At 47.7% G+C, this 15321-nt stretch overlaps 1 protein-coding gene across 8 annotated transcripts in view; it reads left to right on the forward strand.

Annotated features, from left to right (window-relative positions):
- Window positions 1-15321, forward strand: part of htt (huntingtin) — a 256421-nt gene that overhangs the window by 190661 nt on the left and 50439 nt on the right. For 7 of the 8 annotated variants that reach the window (XM_085974744.1, XM_085975173.1, XM_085974819.1 and 4 more), the window contains 6 exons: window positions 3582-3758; window positions 5855-5931; window positions 7316-7454; window positions 9424-9546; window positions 10305-10518; window positions 12042-12187. In XM_085974744.1, the coding sequence (XP_085830870.1) occupies window positions 3582-3758; window positions 5855-5931; window positions 7316-7454; window positions 9424-9546; window positions 10305-10518; window positions 12042-12187 (876 nt within the window). The remainder of the gene's footprint in view (window positions 1-3581; window positions 3759-5854; window positions 5932-7315; window positions 7455-9423; window positions 9547-10304; window positions 10519-12041; window positions 12188-15321) is intronic. The other variant, XM_085974896.1, reaches the window with a different exon arrangement.

The raw sequence follows: 15321 nt of genomic DNA on the forward strand, positions 1-15321 counted from the left end.
TTCACGACCTGAGAACGTCCCAAAGTGCTTTACAGCCAATGAAATACTTTTGAAGCATAGTCGCTGTAGTATTGTAGGAAAATGTAGGGTCTCACTGCACTAACCAATCAAGGGTTATGGGGAGTGGGCAGGGAAGTGGAGTTGAGGCCAAGATCAGATCAGCCATGATCTTATTGAATGGCGGAGCAGGCTCGAGGGGCCAAATGGCCGACTCCTGCTCCTACGTCTTATGTTATGTTCAGCTGATGCTAATAACAGAAGCGGATAGGCGGGCCCATAGACAGAACCAATATGGGGGAGGGCTGAGAAATTCAGGGTACCCGCCATATCTACAGGCTTGAACTGTGAGTGGTAGGATTCGCCCTTGGGAGATGTTCGTGCTGTGGAGCAAGAGATGTAACTCTGTCTCTGGATGGATGTGATGGTTGTGCAGCCCGTCAGTAACCTGGTGGGACCCACAAATGTTAACGTTCACGTGTTTTCCCTGATTCTGAGGGAATTAGAGAAATTCAGCAGAGGGAGCAGCGGTGATTCCGATGACCCTTTGCTGGCCTCACAAACCCACATTTCTTGGACATCTTGGCATTGAGGAGGAGGAATTCCTGGAATGTTTTCGGGACGGATATCTGGACCAATATGTCGAGGAGCCGACTCGAGATCAGGCCATTTTAGACTGGGTATTGTGCAATGAGAAGGGACTTATCAGCAATCTTCTTGTACGAGGCCCCTTGGGTCAGAGCGATCATAATATGATCGAGCTCTCAGTCGAGATGGAGAGTGAGGAAATTGAATCAGAGACTAAGGTCCAGAACTTAAATAAAGGGAATTACGAGGGTATGAGACGGGAATTGGGTAAGATTGATTGGGTGGTGTTTCTGGGGGGATTGACAGTGGATAGACAATGGCAAGCATTCAAAGATAGAATGGAAGAATTCCAGAACATGTTTATACCGGTTTGGCATAAAAATAAACCTAAAAAGGTGACTCAACCGTGGATAACGAGGGAAATTAGTGACAGCATAAAATTAAAAAAAAAGGGCATATCAACTGGCAAAAAAAAGCACCAGACCGGAAGATTGGGGGCAGTACAGGATACAGCAAAAGAGGACAAAGGGATTAATCAGGAAGGGGAAAATAGAATACGAAAGTAAACTTGCAGCAAACATAAAGACAGACTGCAAAAGCTTTTATCGGTATATCAGGAGGAAAAGACTGGTAAAATCCCAAGTCGGTCCCTTGCAATCCGATTCGGGAGAATATATAATGGAGAATAAGGAAATGGCAGACCAATTAAACTCATACTTTGGTTCTGTATTCACAAAGGAGGACACAAATAACCTCCCAGGAATATCGGCAAACATAGGGACTAATGAGAGGGAGGAGCTGACAGAAATTAGTATCTCTAGGGATATGGTGTTGGGTAAGTTGAGGGGACTGAAGGCCGACAAATCCCCGGGGCCTGATAAACTACATCCTAGGGTACTTAAGGAGGTGGCCCTGGAGATAGCAGATGCTCTAAGGATCATCTTCCGGAACTCCATTGACTCGGGAACAGTACCCGTGGATTGGAGGGTAGCTAATGTTACCCCAATATTTAAAAAGGGGGGTAGAGAGAAAGCAGGGAATTATAGACCAGTAAGCCTTACATCGGTTGTGGGCAAAATGCTAGAGTCCATTATTAAAGATAAAATAGCGGAGCACTTGACAAATGGGGAAAGGATCGGACAGAGTCAACATGGATTTACAAAGGGTAAATCGTGTTTGACTAATCTGCTGGAATTCTTTGAGGAAGTAACTGGTAAAATAGATGGGGGAGAGCCAGTGGATGTGGTGTACCTTGACTTCCAGAAAGCCTTCGATAAGGTTCCACACAAAAGATTATCATGCAAAATTAAGGCTCATGGAATTGGGGGCAAAGTATTAACGTGGATAGAGAACTGGCTGGCGGATAGAAAACAGAGAGTTGGAATAAACGGCTCGTTTTCGGAGTGGCAGGCAGTGACCAGCGGGGTGCCGCAAGGATCTGTCCTGGGACCCCAGCTGTTCACAATATATATAAATGATCTGGATCAGGGAATTGGATGCAATATTTCCAAATTCGCTGACGACACTAAACTAGGAGGAGGGGTGGGCTCTGATGAGGATGTCAGGAGGCTACAGTGCGATTTGGACAGGTTGGGGGAATGGGCGGATACGTGGCAGATGCACTATAATGTGGATAAATGCGAGGTTATCCACTTTGGGGGTAAAAACAGGAGGGTAGATTATTATCTAAATGGCAATAGATTGGGAGATGGGGAAGTGCAGAGGGACCTGGGTGTTCTTGTGCACCAGTCACTGAAGGAGAGCATGCAGGTGCAACAGGCGATCAAGAAGGCAAATGGTATGTTGGCCTTCATATCAAGGGGGTTCGAGTATAGGAATAGGGATACCTTACTACAGCTGTACAAGGTGCTGGTGAGACCGCATCTGGAGTATTGTGTACAGTTTTGGTCGCCCCATCTGCGGAAGGATGTTCTTGCCATGGAAAGAGTGCAACGGCGATTCACCAGGCTGATACCTGGAATGGCGGGAATGACCTACGAAGAGAGATTAAATAGTTTGGGCTTGTACTCACTGGAGTTTAGAAGATTGAGAGGGGATCTCATCGAAACATATAAAATTATGGCAGGCCTGGACAGGCTGAATTCAGAGAGAATGTTTCCAATGGCCAGGGAGCACAGAACCAGGGGCCACAGTCTAAAAATAGCGGGCAAATCATTTAAAACAGAGATGAGGAAGAATTTCTTCACTCAAAGAGTGGTGAGCCTGTGGAATTCCCTGCCACAGAGGGCTGTGAAGGCTAATTCAATAAATATTTTCAAGAGAGAATTGGATATATTTCTGAAGGCTAAGGGGATTAAGGGTTACGGAGAAAAGGCGGGGACGGGGTACTGAACTGGTAAGATCAGCTATGATCTCAGACGAAGATCAGCCATGATCTCATTGAATGGCGGAGCAGGCTCGAAGGGCCGAATGGCCTACTCCTGTTCCTATCTCTATGTTTCTATGAACAGTGCCTGGTGATGTCACGTTCTGCCAGGAGAGCCCTTCTCTCGTGACTGTTGGGCCAGATCCTGTAATTACACCCAGCCAGGTCCTTTTGAGTGCCGATGATTACTGGACCACCACCTACCTCTGCCTGTAGCGGATACTTTGTTTGCCTCATGCACAAACCTAGCCTTCAAGCGGAAGAGATCTCCAGTGGTGCCTACGGAAGCTGGCTGGGTCCAGACTGGGGTATTTACAGCACAGAAACACACAACTGGTCTGTACTGGTGTTTATGCTCCACACGAGCCTCCTCCCACCCTTCTTCATCTAATCACATCAGCATATCCTTCTATTCCTTTCTCCCTCATGTGTTTATCTAGCTTCCCCTTCTCTGCTATTCGCCTCAACCGCTCCCTGTGGTAGCGAGTTCCACATTCTCGCCACTAAAAAAGTTTCTCCTGAATTCCCGATTGGATTGATTTCCTCAGTTTTAGTTAGCTCGAATCTTGATGATTTTTTTTTTTCCCCCCCTTTCCTCCCCCTCTTGTAGCCAACCATGTTGAAGAAGACTCTGCAGTGTTTGGAGGGAATCCACCTCAGCCAGTCAGGGGCGGTCTTGATGCTGTATATCGACAAGCTCATCAGTACCCCTTTCCGAGTACTGGCACGGATGGTGGACACTCTGGCTTGCCGGCGAGTGGAGATGCTTTTGGCGGAAAGCCTGCAGGTAAAAAGAAACCTTGCAGTTTAATTTAGACAGCGACCTGTACACACAGTCCCGCACTTTTAACCATTTACTCCTTACGCAGGCGTGTCATTTCCACGTATGCTTTCAACTGAAGTCACTTCTGCCCATGATGAGCAGAGGTACACCACGGGGATACTTTTTACAGAGCGCACAACTTTGCACGACAGGAATGTCAGGAATTTGGGTGCAGAGGTCAACACGTCCGACTATATATTTTTGTTGTGTAGGCAACAATTGCATTTGTATAGCGCCTTTAACATAGTCAAACTTCCCACGGTGCTTCACAGGAGAGTCATCAAACAAAATTTTGACACCGTGCCACGTAAGGAGATATTAGGACAGGTGACCAAAAGCTTGGCCTTGGCTAGGTTTTAATGAGCGTCTTAAAGGAGGAGAGGTAGAGGTTTAGGGAGAGAATTTCAGAGCTCGGGGCCCAGGCAGCTTAAGACACGGCCACCAGTGATGGAGCAGTTTAAAATCAGGGATGCGCAAGAGGCCAGAATTGGAGGAGCGCAGAGTTCTCGGAGGGTTGTAGGGCTGGAGGAGGTTACAGCAATGGGGAGAGGTGCGAGGCCATGGAGGGATTTGAAAGAATGGAATGAGATTTTTAAATTTGAGGCGTTGCCGGACCGGGAGCCAATGTCGGTCGGCGAGCACGGAGGTGACGGATGAACGGGACTCGGTGCGAGTTAGGACACGGGCAGCAGAGCTTTGGGTGAGTTGAAGTTTACGGAGGGTGGAAGATGGGAGGTCAGCCAGGAAAACATTGGAATCGAGCCTAGAGATAACACCGGCATGGGTAAGGGTTTCAGCATCAGATGGGCTGAGGTAGGGCGATTATTACAGAGGTAGAAATAGGTGTTCTTGGTGATGGAGAGGAGACGGGACAGTGCGAGTAAGGCCGCATTTAGTGCCTGCTCCTCGTTGCTCAGTGGTGGAAGTGGACCTTCACTTTGAACTGCTGCCGTCCTTCGTTCCCCCGCGATGGTGTTAGACGGGGAACTCCAGGATATCAACCCAGATTCCCAACCTGCATAATTTTCCATCTGTTAAAGTTAACAGACGAAAAATTGCACGAGCTAATGACTGGGATCTGACCTCTGCAGCTGAACTCCTCATCTGCAAAACTATGCCGGGAGGGCTAAATCGTAAAGTTTGCCCCCATGTAACTACTGGCAGGACTCCTCTGTGTCTCTTTTGTTTTTATGTTTAATATCTTTTTTGGGTGGGGAGGGAAGTCCATTTTAACCATCCCCCCCCCCCCCCCCCAAAAAAAGTTGCTGTGAAACAAGAATAATTATTAGAAGTAATAAAACAATCAAATTCCTCTTATTCCGATACGTTGCCGGCTCTGAGTGTGCTGTCAACAACAGTTGGATTGGCTCAGTAATGAGATCGTAAGGTCCTTCATCCCATTTGATTTCACCCGTCCAGAATACCAACCCTGCCGTCTTTGTTTTTAACGTCGGGCAGAGAGACGAGAGCTCGGATTAGCATCTCGCCCCAAAAAATGGCGTCTCCGACATCGCAGGGTACCGGAGAGGAAGCGAATGCTCAAGTGGCTGAGAGCGAGATCAGAGATATTATGACTGAATGAAAGGAACATTTTAGATAACTTTGTTAAACACACCCACACACCATTTTAGCCTGACACAATAGCAGGCATTGAGATAAATTGAAAAAAATAGACATTTGCAAGACACGCACAATGTGAATAGCTTAGAGGTAGGAGAATGAGGCAGGTAAAAGGGGAAGCATGAAAAAGTGGAGCAGGCTCCAGCGGCCTAGGAACAGAGAAAAGCAGGTCGCCAGCAAGGGTGCAGATTGCTCTGCCCAGTACGGTGTTCTGATGGGGAATGGTCGTCCCCTTGAGCACCCACCCGTTTCCTCGCCTCCATCCCCAGAGACACCAGCTCACCCGCCCCACATCGCTGGCGAGGAGGGTCAACGTCACTGTTCTGTCCACCGAAGCTGCCCGACCTGCTGAGCATCTCCAGCGTTTTTGTTTCAGGTTTCCAACACCTGCTGTGCTTTAATATGAATTAATATTAAAATAAGGATCCTCTCTTTTATAGAATAGCGTTGCCCAAGTGCCACGTGAAGAGCTGGAAAGGATTCAGCGTTACCTACAGACCACTTGCCTTGCTCAGAGGTACAAAACTGATCCATACTGGGGTCGTGATGGAAGGGGGGGGGGGCATTGTGTTTATCCTCAGTGCCTCTGGGCTAGTGAGGGAATTTTAAAAAATAGCTAGCGCTGTGCCTAGTCTGAACTTGGGAGTGTTAGCGCTGTGCGATGTCTGAACTCTGGAGTGTTAGCGCTGTGCGATGTCTGAACTCGGGAGTGTTAGCGCTGTGCCTTGTCTGAACTCTGGAGTGTTGGCTCTGTGTGATCTCTGAATTCTGGAATGTTAGCGCTGTGCGATATCTGAACTTGGCAGTGTTAACGCTGTGCATTGTCTGAATTAGTGAGTGTTAGCTCTGTGCCTTGTCTGAACTCGGGAGTGTTAGCGCTGTGCATTGTCTGAATTAGTGAGTGTTAGTGCTGTGCCTTGTCTGAACTCGGGAGTGTTAGCGCTGTGTGATATCTGAATTCTGGAATGTTAGCGCTGTGCCTTGTCTGAATTAGTGAGTGTTAGCGCTGTGCGTTGTCTGAACTCGGGAGTGTTAGCGCTGTGCCTTGTCTGAACTCTGGAGTGTTAGCGCTGTGCGATGTCTGAACTCGGGAGTGTTAGCGCTGTGCCTTGTCTGAACTCTGGAGTGTTGGCTCTGTGTGATCTCTGAATTCTGGAATGTTAGCGCTGTGCGATATCTGAACTTGGCAGTGTTAACGCTGTGCATTGTCTGAATTAGTGAGTGTTAGCTCTGTGCCTTGTCTGAACTCGGGAGTGTTAGCGCTGTGCATTGTCTGAATTAGTGAGTGTTAGTGCTGTGCCTTGTCTGAACTCGGGAGTGTTAGCGCTGTGTGATATCTGAATTCTGGAATGTTAGCGCTGTGCCTTGTCTGAATTAGTGAGTGTTAGCGCTGTGCGTTGTCTGAACTCGGGAGTGTTAGCGCTGTGCCTTGTCTGAACTCGGGAGTGTTAGCGCTGTGCATTGTCTGAATTAGTGAGTGTTAGTGCTGTGCCTTGTCTGAACTCGGGAGTGTTAGCGCTGTGTGATATCTGAATTCTGGAGTGTTAGCGCTGTGCCTTGTCTGAATTAGTGAGTGTTAGCGCTGTGCGTTGTCTGAACTCGGGAGTGTTAGCGCTGTGTGATATCTGAATTAGTGAGTGTTAGCGCTGTGCCTTGTCTGAATTAGTGAGTGTTAGCGCTGTGCCTTGTCTGAACTCGGGAGTGTTAGCGCTGTGCGATATCTGAACTCGGGAGTGTTAACGCTGTGCATTGTCTGAATTAGTGAGTGTTAGCGCTGTGCGTTGTCTGGTGAATTCATATTTGAATAGACTTTTTGAATATTGTCTAGCCTTAGCCTAGGGCTTGTTATAAAATCCTCACTTAATCTTGCGCAGTGAAATTTGTTTTTTTTTCTCCCCCAGACACCAAAGATTGTACTCCCTGCTGGACAGGTTCCGTACAACAGTCGCAGCAGACACAGTCAGTCCGTCGCCAATCGTGACCTCTCACCCGCTGGATGGGGACAAGCTATCTGCCATGGAATCTATCATTGTGGACAAAGTGAGCAATGGGGCTGCCTTTTCCCTTTGGGCCTGGTTGAAGATTTGCATTAAATGGAGTGAGAATAGCGGAGGCTGGCTCTGCTGGTGGGCAGCTGCCGTTAATTGTCTCTGTTGTGGTGCAGCGTCCAACAGATGCTGGTGAGGGTAGATTTCAAAAACCCGAAGGAGACTCGCAAAGTTTGTTTTAATAAAAACTTCTAAAGTGGAAAAAAAATTGCCTTTTGATGAATTTTACAAATAGATGAGAACAAGTAATGACCTTTTAAGAGGTTCCTAATATAATGAAGGGTTTTGATGGGGGTGAATAGAGAGAGAGACACTGTGTCCCCTCATTGAGGTTATTAACTTAAAATCCTCACAGAAAATGAGTAGAAGTTAGGAGAAATGTCTTTATTCCAAATGTTGATAAATCCTGGAATGTTTTGTTACAGGGAGTGCGTGAGACCATTGCATCTTTTAAAGAAAGACTTGCATTTCTATAGCGCCTTTCACGACCACCGGACATCCCAAAGAGCTTTACAGCCAATGAAGTACTTTTGGAGTGTAGTCACTGTTGTAATGTAGGAAACGTGGCAGCCAATTAGCTCTCGGCAAACTCCCACAAACAGCAATGTGACAATGACCAGATAATCTGTTTTTTAGTGATGTTGATGGAGGGATGAATATTGGCCCTAGGACACCGGGGAGAACTCCCCTGCTCCTGTTCGAAATAGTGCCATGGGATCTTTTGGGACCGCCTGAGAGAGTAGACGGGGCCTCGGTTTAACATCTCATCCTAAAGACGAAGGGAAAAGTGGGTACATATTTGAAACAGAGGAAGATGCAAGTATTAGGGGGAGAGTTTTGCAGTGGGATTAGTTATGGATAGCTCTACCCAAGACCCAATAGGCCGAATGGCTTCCTCCTTCTGTGCTGCTTCCGCCTTCTCTCTGGTTCTAATTGCCTTTAGACAATGGTTTCAAACTGTTCTCTGTTGGCGGCACCTGCAAGTACTGACACACTCCTGTGAAGCCTTTGTCCTAAAGCTGATTAAATGTCTCGTTATGATTAGGGTGCCCTGCCCTGGCTTGACGCACAGTCTCTGATTTAAAAATATTTTGAAGCTCTGCTCCACGGTGCTAGCAGAGTCTCGGCCCTTTCTACAGAGCAGCAAATATGGAAAGCATCAGTCGGATGTGTACTTTTTAGTGGCAGTTGACAGGATGACTTGAGAGTCCATTCCTTTCCTGCTGATTTGGGAAAATCACCACTGATGCACCGTGGCTGCAGTGTGTACCATCTGCAAGATGCACTGCAGCAACTCGCCAAAGCTGCTTCGGCAGCATCTCCCAAAACCCACGACCTCTACCACCTAGAAGGACAAGGGCAGCAGGCACATGGGAACACCACCACCTCCAAGTTCCCCTCCAAGTCACACACCATCCTGACTTGGAAATATATCGCCGTTCCTTCATTGTCACTGGGTCAAAATCCTGGAACTCCCTCCCTAACAGCGCTGTGGGAGTACCTTCACCACACGGACTGCAGGGGTTCAAGAAGGCAGCTCACCACCACCTTCTCGAGGGCAATTAGGGATGGGCAATAAATGCTGGCCTTGCCAGCGACGCCCACATCCCAGGAATGAATAAAAAAAATTGGTGCTGGGCTTGGGGGAGGAGGGAGATGGAGGTAAGTAATCTCAAGGGGCAAAAAAAAAATCCTTTTTGAAAAGATTGCTTATCTTTAATTTCCCTCATTCTTGCAAAAAAAAAACTTGGTGCCAAAAATGTTTCCGTTAATTTTTAGCCTTTTGTATGCAGCCAAGAGCTGCAAGAAGTTAACTCTTAGACTAAGAACTTTATATAATATTACAGTTACCTCTGAAGTCAGTGAACAAAAACTATGAGGCAGGGAGTGGGGAACGCTTGCTCCTATGACCAGTCTCCAAGGCCTCGTTGTGTTAAATATATTGTTTTCTTGTGTTCTAGGACTGGTACGTGTCGCTTATCAAATGCCAGTGCTGCAGCCAGTTAAATACTGCTTTAATGGAGTGCACTGAACTACTTGATAAACTTCCCGAAGATGACCTCCATGCCGTCATGACGATGAAGGTAATGGTATGATCAGGCTGCGCAGCATTAGTACTCCTGCACTGTTCCTTTACCACCCGTACACCACGGGAATTAAGCACCGGTTGAATGCAACAGCAGCAGCAACATCTTGCATTTGTGCAGTGCCGTTAAAAATGGATAACAAGATACTGAGATGCTTCACAGGAGAGTGAGGGGGAGGGGGGAAATGGACGCTGAGCCGAAGATGGAGATATTGGGAGGAGTGCCCAAAAGCTTGGTCAAAGAGTTTGGTTTTAATGAGGGTCTTGCAGTAGGAGACTGCTGGTGCCTGTGGATTGCGCCCTATCCTCCGTCACCTCCTTCACACTTGAAATTATGGTCTGGATTTTGCTGCCAAAATAACGGCGAGTTCAATGGCGCTTGCCGTTAGTAATGTGCAAGTCATCCAGCAACGTGTGGCGGGGAAGAGATACCCTGTGAATTGAGAATCTCCATGAGTTGCTGGACAGTTTGCGCCGTTCTGCCCTTAGCCTCACAGGATTACAGCAGTTTATGATTCGTGTAAAGATACTACACATTTATTTTGTTTGAGTGCTAGTGGGTATAATTCTCCTTTACTTGTGCAATGATCAAATATTGTTAATCTACTGCCTTTATCAGCATGCCATTTCTACGAAGAGAGCTGGCTGAAAAGTTACATGGCAGCAGTGAAGGACTGACGGTGTCCCTCTGGTACCAATTTCGAACATTGGTTGAAATGTTAATGCTCAATGTGCTGTTTATCCGTGCTGTTCCAGGAGTTCAACTTGAACCTTTTGACACCCTGCTTGGCTTTGGGTTTGCAAGGAGTCTCTGCAGAACAGGCCAGTGTGCTGTTCGAAACTGCCAGGAAAGTTACCATGGATCATGTGGCATTCCATGTCCAGCACCTTCCCAGCAACCATCAGGTGTTCCAAAGGCTGTGTCCTTCGCCCAATTCCTCCTATTGGAATAAGATCGGTGAGCTTTACGGTAAGAGAGCCCCGTTGAAATACGGAGTAATGAATAAGGAGGTATGCAGAGGACAGAGTAGACCGCAGTGTTCCCTCTTCCCTCGCACTCTGCACCTCCTGCGCGGCTGGCTCATCGGCTTTTAAAGGGGAAAAACCCACGCATGCACGGAATATTGAATGGGCTGCACAGCCCATTAACATAGAAACATAGAAGATAGGAGCAGGAATAAGCCATTCGGCCCCTCGAGCCTGCCCCGCCATTCAATGCGATCATGGCTGATCATCCAAATTCAGTACCCTGTCCCTGCTTTCTCTCCATATCCCTCGATCCCTTTAGCCTTAAGAAATATATCTAACTCCTTCTTGAATATATTTAATGAATTGGCCTCCACTGTCTTCTGTGGTAGAGAATTCCACAGGTTCACCACACTCTGGGTGAAGAAATTCCTCCTCATCTCAGTCTTAAATGGCTTACCCCTTATCCTTAGACTGTGACCGCTGGTTCTGGACTCCCCCGCCATCGGGAACATCCTTCCTGCATCTAGTCTGTCTAGTCCTGTTAGAATTTTATAAGTTTCAATGAGATCCCCTCATTCTTCTAAACTCTAGCGAATATAAGCCTAATCGACCCAATCTCTCTCCATACATTGAAGGGGCTGCGCGACCCAAAAAAAATGAGCGGGAACATTGGTAGACAGAGAGAAGTAAAGATAGAAAAAGAAAGGAAGAACTTGTATTTGTACAGCGTCTTTCACGACTTTAGGACGTCCCAAAGCACTTTACAGTCAATGAAATATTTTTGAAGTATAGTCACTTATAATATAGGAAACGCAGCAGCTCATCTTTGGCCAGCAAGGTCTCACAAGCAGCAATGTGATGACCAGATAATTTGTTTTTTAATGATATTGGTTGAGGGATCAATATTGGCCAGGACACCAGAGGAAAAGTCCCCCTGCTCTTCATCAAAATAGTGCCATGGGATCTTTTACGTCAAGCCGGCAGGGCAGACAGGGCCTCGGTTTAATGTCTCATCCAAAAGACGGCACCTCCGGCCGTGCATCGCTCCCTCAGCACTGCATTGGGAGTGTCAGCGTAGACTTTGTGCTCGAGTCTCTGGAGTGGAACTTGAACCCACAACCTTCTGACTCAGAGGCGAGAGTGCTACACACTGAGCCACAGCTGAGACTTACAGAATGAGATGGAGCAAAACAGCTAAGCACAGAGACCACAATAAGAAAAGTGTTTTGAAAGCCATACAGAGAGAGAGAGGGAAAACAAATTGAAAACAAGGACTGAGAATGGCACAAAACAGATTGGAGAGTGGGCGAAGAGTTGAAAAGCAGTTGAGAAAGAGACGATCTTTTGTCCATGAGCATCATTGTGGAGGATCAGTTACACTGTTAAAGTTGGAACATAAATCCTCTTCGATTGTATAAAAATGTAGTTTTGTTTTGAAACTGGTCAGATGGTCTTTTCCTGTTTTTTGTTGGAATGGTTGAGTTTAAGCCACGTGCATTTATTAAACGCACTTCTGTTTTACAGGGGATAAGCTGTTCTATCATTCCATCATCAGTCTGTGTAATGCAGTGGCCCAATACCTGCTGTCTCTTCCCAAACTGCCAACACCTCTTCAGGTTCCCGCTGGCAAGGAGGCCGATATTGCCAGGTTCATGGTCTTGTCTCTAGAGGTAAGACTTAGTAAATGGCAACAAAAGGCCATCATTGGCTCCATCAACCAAGGAGTTCACTGACCTTTATGTAAAATTTACATTGAGGTTTCTATTATGAATGCTGCAATTGTATAGGGAGAGGTGACAGGCTGACTTCTCTTTTACTCTCGGGTACACTTTGTTTGATTGAAGCAAGTTTACATAAAAATGTATTTTGGGGCCTTGAGGTCCATCTGGTCTTTTGCAAGATCTTAAACTAACAAAATGCCTCTATTTATTAGACCCCGTTCCTCTTGGGCGTGCCTTGTGATAAACCTACTGCAGATCTCTAATAACCCCCAGGCCACCTGCAGTTAGGGGCCTTTATTCATTTTTTTTTTTTCCCCCAATAAAAGCTACCTGCGAAAAGCGTGGCTGTACATAAATTTGAAAGTCAGCAGCTCCGTTAAGTTCAGTGTCACAGTGGCGGGATCGCCTGGAACGTGCGGATACTGCCTTCAGCGATGGCAGACTCCTTAGCCGAGAAGCCATGGGGTTGGTGTCACGGAGAATGTGTTTTCCCAGCTCTCTCCCGTCTGTGGCAGGGCGAGTGCCATGGGCGAAGGAAATGCCTGAGAAGAGGAATGGAGGAAGCGGAGCAAATCAGCAGTGTACAATAATTTGACGACTCCCCATTATCTGCCAACTTCTCTTGTACAGGTGGGGTCCTCGCAGTTGTGCCAAATAATCGCGGCTCCACGTCCCGTGTGTGTGCACGCGTGCTTGTGCAGGTGCTTTTTTAAAATTATTCATTCTTGGGGATGTGGGCATCGCTAGCGAGGCCGGTATTCATTACCCATCCCTAGTTACAGGAAACTTTTTTTTATCCGGCACCAGCGTGGTGCCGGCTGATCAAAAAGTCCGGATTACAGAGAGGTGTACTTACCAAGGTACGAGAGCCCCGTACACGGCCACAGGTGCAGGAGCCCCGGTTACACGGTACTTGTGCAGGAGTCCCGGTTACACGGCCACAGATCCAGGAGCCCCGGTTACACGGCAACAGGTGCAGGAGTCCCGGTTACACGGCCACAGGTGCAGGAACCCCGGTTACACGGCCACAGGTGCAGGAACCCCGGTTATACGGCCACAGGTGCAGGAGTCCCGGTTACACGGCCACAGGTGCAGGAGTCCCGGTTACACGGCCACAGGTGCAGGAGTCCCGGTTACACGGCCACAGGTGTAGGAGCCCCGGTTACACGGCCACAGGTGTAGGAGCCCCGGTTACACGGCCACAGGTGCAGGAACCCCGGTTACACGGCCACAGGTGCAGGAACCCCGGTTACACGGCCACAGGTGCAGGAACCCCGGTTACACGGCCACCGGTGCAGGAACCCCGGTTACACGGCCACCGGTGCAGGAACACCGGTGCAGGAACCCCGGTTACACGGCCACAGATCCAGGAACCCCGGTTACACGGCCACTAATATAAAGTAAAACTTACCTGAACCTACTCCTGAATTTTGCCGGTTAAGAGCTTTCCGGATATTTAGGTGCTGTTTAAGAGAGTCACCTGTACCTTGAAAAGGTCTTGGTGGGCTGCCGCCTTGAACCGCTGCAATATTTTTTGTAGCAGTTTGATACACACTGAGTGGCTTGCTAAGTCACTTCAGAGTTAAGAGTCAACTACATTGGTATGGGACTTTTTTTTAAAACTCATTCTTCGGATGTGGGCGTTTGTGAAGCGTTAATTTCCCACCCCTAGTTGCCCCTGAAGGTGGTGATGAGTCGCCTTCTTGAACCGCTTCAGTCCGTGTGGTGAAGGTGGGGTCCTCGCAGTTGTGCCAAATAATCGAGGCTCCACTTCCTGTGCACGTGTGCTTGTGCAGGTGCTTTTTTAAAATTATTCATTCTTGGCAATTAACATACAAATTGTAGACTACTGCAAAAAAAAAAAAAAAAAAGTGGATGCTCTTTTATGTTAAACCTAAACAAACTTAATTTGGGCCAGCCTGATTTTCTTAATGCTGTTGGGTAGGGAGTTTTAGGATTTTAACCCAACGACGATGAAGGACCATCCAGGACAAAGCAGCCCACTTGATTGGCATCCCATCCCCCACCTTAAACATTCACTCCCTCCACCACCGGTGTACCGTGGCTGCAGTGTGTACCATCTACAAGATGCACTGCAGCAACTCGCCAAGGCTTCTTCAACCGCACCTCCCAAACCCACAACCTCTTTCACCTAGAAGGACAAGGGCAGCAGGCGCATGGGAACACCACCACCTCCAAGTCACACAACATCCTGACTTAGAAATATATCGCCGATCTTTCATCGTCGCTGGGTCAATATCCTGGAACTCCCTCCCTAACAGCTCTGTGGGAGTACTTTCACCACACTGACTGCAGCGGTTCAAGAAGGCGTTTCACCGCCACCTCTTCTTTTTATTACAAGCTTAAATTCGGCGGTTTTTTTCTAGGGTCTGTGCTGTAAGGGAGACAGTTGGTTAACCATTAAACTGGTGTAATTTAGAGGGATTGATTTAATCTAATTAAATAAAAAAAAATTATAATTAATTACATAGAATGGAGCAGATGATGTGTTACTGTTGCGAGATGTGGGAGCCGGTAGACCCCATTGAGGCTAACGGTGATTACATCTGTGACAAGTGTCTGCTGCTACAGGATCTCCAGCTCCGTGTTGATGAGCTGGAGTCTGAGCTTCAGATACTGCGACACATCAGGGAGGGGGAGAAGTACCTGGACTCTGTGTTTCAGGAGGTGGTCACACCTATGAAGTTAATTAATTCAGATGTAGCCCATGGTCAGGGACTGGACGGTGTGACCACGAGTGAGGCAGGTACGGGGATCCAGAAGGTAGTGTTGGAGGAGCCGCAGCTGTTGCTCTTGTCCAACAGGTTCGAGCTTCTTACTCCCTGTGGAGACGGAAGCAGGGGCTGCAGGGAGGATGAGCAACCTGGCCACAGCACCGTGGAGAGGGGGGCCATTCAAGAGGGGGGAGTAAATAGAAATGTTGTAGTGGTAGGGGATAGTATTATTAGGGGGATAGATAGAGTTCTCTGCAGCCAGGAGCGAGCGTCCCGTAGGCTGTGTTGCCTACCCGGTGCCAGGGTTAAGGACATCTCCTCTGGGCTGGACAGAAACTTGGAGTGGGA

This window comes from Somniosus microcephalus, chromosome 1 (genome assembly GCF_052327205.1).
Source record: "Somniosus microcephalus isolate GS21.2 chromosome 1, FLI_Smic_1.0, whole genome shotgun sequence".
In the NCBI taxonomy this organism is placed as follows: Eukaryota; Metazoa; Chordata; class Chondrichthyes; order Squaliformes; family Somniosidae; genus Somniosus; species Somniosus microcephalus.